Source organism: Ixodes scapularis, unplaced genomic scaffold, assembly GCF_016920785.2.
Source record: "Ixodes scapularis isolate PalLabHiFi unplaced genomic scaffold, ASM1692078v2 PGA_scaffold3__209_contigs__length_174095766, whole genome shotgun sequence".
In the NCBI taxonomy this organism is placed as follows: Eukaryota; Metazoa; Arthropoda; class Arachnida; order Ixodida; family Ixodidae; genus Ixodes; species Ixodes scapularis.
This window is the reverse complement of record NW_024609868.1, coordinates 44,303,907-44,309,068: the sequence shown is the minus strand read 5'-3', so window position 1 is coordinate 44,309,068 and position 5,162 is coordinate 44,303,907. Positions and strand designations below refer to the sequence as shown.

The following is a 5,162-nucleotide window of genomic DNA, read 5'->3' as shown; positions in this document are numbered from 1 at the left end:
ATTTTGTGCACATTAAGCGCGCGCACGCAGCCAGAGCTCGGCGGAAGACACGGGGCACGTGCTGGAGGTAGGGCATTCGAAAGACACGCCCTGTCGTTGTCGCTCTGTCAATGGCTTTTGTGCTCTTTTTTCCTTCGAACCAAAATTTGGTTCGAAGGAACCAAAAGAATATATGGAGCATTAACGGAAAAAATCCCTGATGTCGTATTTGCGCTGGGAGTGTCGCGCACCGACTGAGTGATGAGTTTTAGCTTACCGCGTACCGGGCGACCGCCGGGGTTACCGCGACCGCGACCATCGAGCCGGTACCGGACCGAGAGCGTAGCGGGTAAAGAACGTTTTAGCATACCGTAACCGCGCCTGACCGCGCCTATGGAAGTTTCTTCTTTCTCCAACGGCTGGAAAAAGTCATGATGATGATAGTGAATACCGGCGTGGTTCGTTTTTAAAGCGGTACATTTATTTGGACAAATGCCGCATAAAAAGCCACTTTTAAAAAATGTTTTCCTCATTACGAGTAGTTATAGTGGTACTTCCTTGGTATACGACCAAGTAACTTAATTTGTCAGCTAAGCTGTTGGATACTGGTCGCGCCTCAAGCCAAACGCATCCGTCGAGGGCTAGCCGACGCCGTCTCGTGTGCTCACCTTGCCCGTGGTGCAACCTGGTGCTGTCGAAGGTAACCTGCGGCAGCCTCGGTTCGGATCATCGGCTCTTTCCACGGGTATGATGGCGCGCTACAGCGTGTTGGGCGACAATTTACTGTTAAATGAGCTAACGTGGCCGGAGATTGAAGCGATATATTCTGTTCAATCAGAGCCTGTCCCCAGACGCAACATTGGGCAGCACGGATTTGTAGATGTTCCGAACATGGACGAGTGGACGTTCAAAAGGAGCTTTAGATTTGAAAAAATGGATTTAGAAGATCTGGTGGCAGCTCTAAAAATTCCAGCCGAGGTGAAAAGCGCCCAGCGAGTGAGGGTTCCGGGGTACGAGGCGCTGTGCATGACCCTGCGAAGGCTGGCCTACCCCAATCGCCTTTGCGATTTAGAAAGAACGTTCGGTCGGCACAGCTCGGTCATTTCGAGCGTAGTAAGCACTGTCATGGCGCATATAGAATACCAGTTTGGACATCTGCTATCAGACCTGACGAACCACAAGTGGCTTGACGTGCCCTGCCTCAAGAAGCTCTCCGAGGTGAGAATACGCCGGCCTTTTGCAGGTGTTTGCGCTGTGCATCTGTCAACCTTAATTTCCGGGCGATGTTTTGCAGGCGGTGCATGCGAGAGGTGCGCCGTTAAAGAACTGCTGGGGCTTCATCGACGGCACTGCCCGACATATCTGCCGGCCGTCGGTGGGGCAACAGGAGCATTTCTCCGGACACAAGCGGCACCACGTGCAGAAATATCAAGCACTGATGTCTGCCAACGGCATCATCTGCCAATTAGATGGCCCTTTTAATGTGCCACGACATGACGCAGGCAAGTGTCTTCTTTGTGCTCAGATTTTCGTTGATGCTTTCCATGCACATTTCTTTTTTTTTTGCACGAGGTTACAATAACAACCGACCCTATGCGAGTGTGCGCAGCTAGTTCTAGGTTACCTTAGCATTGTTCGTTCGTTCGCGCAGTAGTAGACAAATATCTAAATAGCAAGCATTGTCCACAGTATTACTCATAAGCATCCAGCTACATGGCATGAAGGGCCGAAACCTACTTTGAACACGATATAAGCGTTGTATCCAAGGAACCAGGCCGATGGGGTTCATCGCTGTACCATATTTATTTGGTGGGAGTCGCAATACAGCGCAGGCCCTGTCCCGCAGTGTACAGCTTTCCATTCAACGAACAAAAATTTGAGAATGGGTGTAGTCCTCCATTCCTAAAGAAACTAAAGCAGTATATGACAAAAGAATGGTTTCACACAGCTCAAATGATGAAGTAGAACAATTCCACGGGACATCAGAGAATAAGAGTTTCACTTTCCATTTTTTTAAGAAGCTCCTAAGGTCGCTCCTAAATGTAAGAGAGGCCTTGGTCTTGGATGTTCAGTGCCAATAAAAGTATGCAAATAACCAATTTCAGGTATCCTCAAAGACACCGCCCTTTATGACAACTTCCAAGCCATCAACCACGGTGAAAGATACGTCATCTACGGGGACCCAGCGTACCCACTGCGGCCTCTCCTTCTCAAGCCATTTGGAGGCTCCCGCCTGCTGCCGCACGAAGCTCTCTTTAACAAGAGGATGAGTACAGTCCGCCAGGCGGTCGAGTGGGGGTTTGGGAAGGTGGCCGCAGACTTTGCTTTTGTGGATTTCCACAAGAACCAGAAAATGTCGCGTCAAAGACTTGGGCGCATGTATAAGGTTGCCACCCTACTGTCAAATTGTCACACATGCCTATACGGCAGTCAAGTGTCCAATTTCTTTGAGGTCGAGGCACCCGCCCTTGATGATTACCTTGTGCCCCTTTCCCTTGATTCGTAAACTTCATGTTATGTTTGGTGTATATAGATGCGCTTGCATGTAAATGTATAGCATAGGACACCAAGTGTTCCTTTCTTTCTATAGTTTCAATTCTACTTCAGGTCCGCTGTTTCCATTTTGCGCGGCATGTAACGCTGTGTTTCTACGTATGTAAATCAAAAGTTCTCTTTGAGCTGCTTTCATTTTCTGAATTTGTTCTAATTTTTTTTTTTGTGTTTGCTATCCTAGTTTGTGTGTTTGTTTCAATTTACATGCGAGTTTTGCCCCCTCCCCCTATGTAAAGCACCCCGTGGACATTTAAGGGTGATAATTAATAAAATAATGAATCAATCAGTGTTCCCTAGACTGCAATATATATTGTAAGGATTCAGAAAGGACAGAATAACATCCTCAGAAGGTGCAGAGCTATTATGTCCTCTTTTCTGCATCCTTCTAAAATATTTCCATCTTGGGGAACTGTCGCCATGATTAACTGTCGCAAACTCTTCAGCACCTCTACCGTTTTATTGCTTTGTTACTGGCTCTAGAGGGCGGACACACGGGGGAGTCAGGATGTCCTGCCCTCTCTAGAATTTTGAATTTGCAGCCGGAAGTCACTCTTAATGAGATTTGCTGAATGCAGTCGAACACAATCTTCACTCCTGCAATTACATTGGACAATGGCATAATGAGATAGCACGTACGTCTTAGTTAGGGCCATATATTCGGCCGTGTGTAAGCATGCTCTCTCCCTCCGCCCCCTGGCCTGACCCCCTCTTGGAAAGAAACCCTGATCCGCCCCTGCTGGTTTTGGCCATTCTGTTTCGATATGTAGTATAGATTGTTTCAAAAAAAGGCTGAGTCGATGTAATTACCAGACACTTTGTCTCCCTTGCGATAAAGATAAGTACGGTTTTCTAGTTGCTTTATTGTTTATCCAGCTTTGCTATTAATGTTTGAATGAGCTTGAGCTGGCCATCCTGGAGCGCCGCAGCCGTTTTTTTCTCCTCTTCCTTGGCTAGTCTTTTGCATTCCTTTTCACGCATTTCGTCTTCATGTTTCTGCATTTCAAATGCAAGCCTTTTTTCCTCAAGTGCGAGCCGCCTGTTCTCGATGTCCAATTCTCGCTTCCCACGAAGGCGTAAGTAGCTTAGTGTGGCCGCATTTTGTCTCTGCATTCCTGCAGAAAACAAGAAACAATTATAAAGACCACACTACATTCTGTTGAAAGGCTTCTCTAAGTAGCTAGAGGCCAACTGCTACCAGATACCATGCATACAGATACTTAGGGGCATTGCTCACATGGTTCATTGCCATTATAAACAAGAAAAAATTTTAATACGGAATGTAGCAACGGTAATCCATTATAAATGTTGCCGGAGATATGAGGAAATTGAAAAATTGAGTTGTTTCCAATATTTAACACAATATACCAATTACCTTTTTACTTATAACCCTCGAATAGAATATTATAATAGGAGAAGTTAACACCTGCCTCTACATAATAAAGTGCAATAAAGAAAGAAACCAGACAGTACACAGGAGATGCAGCAGCCTGATGAAATGGGAATATTTGCACAGTTTCTGGATGAGGAGCCAGCAAAGCGCATTGTTATGCGCAGGAAAATATCGAAGCGTACAGCATTGAAGGAGGCACGTAACAAGATTTCGTCGCCTTCGCCTGTGTTGTCGGTGAGAAAAGCGGCTTTCCTAGCGTCTGAGTTGGCGACGTCAACGACACAGACAGTGGCCTAAAAACTTCGACCGTGTGTGGAGGCCAGCTCCTTCCCACAACACTGCCCTTTCCTGCTGTCCCTCTCTTCCCTTCCGGCGGCCCGGCAACTCGAAACTTAACAGGAATAAAATCATTTGTGTTTTACAAGTCGAAAGGCGTGCTATCCCGTGTCTCGCTTGAGATGTAAAGACTGTTTCGTTTCATCATCAGCCCCAGAGTGCTTTCCCGAAAGCAGGATTTCAATAAGTTCACAGTAAAAAAGTTTTTGAATGAAGGACTTTTTCTGAACGTCGCACAGAAATATTAGTCAGATTTTCTTTGTGCAACCATTCCGAACAAATTTGAAAATTGCTTTATGGTTCCTTCAAAGATCGCTATATTGGAACGATTTAACCTAGTACAGAGGATTTCCTCACGCAGCCAATAAAGCGTGATTCTTACTAACCTCTTGGTGGGGCTAAATGAGGTGTGCTGGGTCTTTGCTCGTCGAGAGAGGATTGAGAGCTGGACATGCTTTGGCTCAAATTTGCTGGCTCCTCTACAGCATCCTGGTGTTCTGCCACATTGTATATCTGCTCCAGCAAGTCTGCTGCAGATGCTGTCGCACCAAGTCCCGAACTGTTCTCGCCTGGGTTTAGAAACATGATTAATGCACATGGGACAACATATCGCCCATGGCGCAGTAACTAATGAGATCGACGTGATTACCAGGTCTATTATATTTCTTTAACATCTCTGTAGGGAGACAACAAAAGACTCGTAATAACTCAAGTGAAAAAAGTAGCTTTAGCAAAACCAATGATACAGCTGCGCATCGTGACGTAATCTTTATGTAGATGGGGGTGGCTTGGACACAGCATTACCGATAAGGAAAAAAAATGTTGTGGAAAGCTGAGCCTATTAGCTGTACATTTAGCTTCTAGCAATCACCCCTGCTGTATACCTCGTTTAAAACACGCAAGG

General features: G+C 46.1%; 1 protein-coding gene across 1 annotated transcript; it reads left to right on the top strand.

Annotated features, from left to right (window-relative positions):
• Nucleotides 1-729: 729 nt before the first annotated feature.
• On the top strand, nt 730-2,485 carry LOC121048145 (protein ALP1-like). Its single transcript, XM_040504159.1, has 3 exons — nt 730-1,197; nt 1,274-1,481; nt 2,085-2,485. Exons 1-3 carry the CDS (start codon nt 730-732, stop codon nt 2,483-2,485), a joined length of 1,077 nt encoding a protein of 358 aa, XP_040360093.1.
• Nucleotides 2,486-5,162: the final 2,677 nt, after the last annotated feature.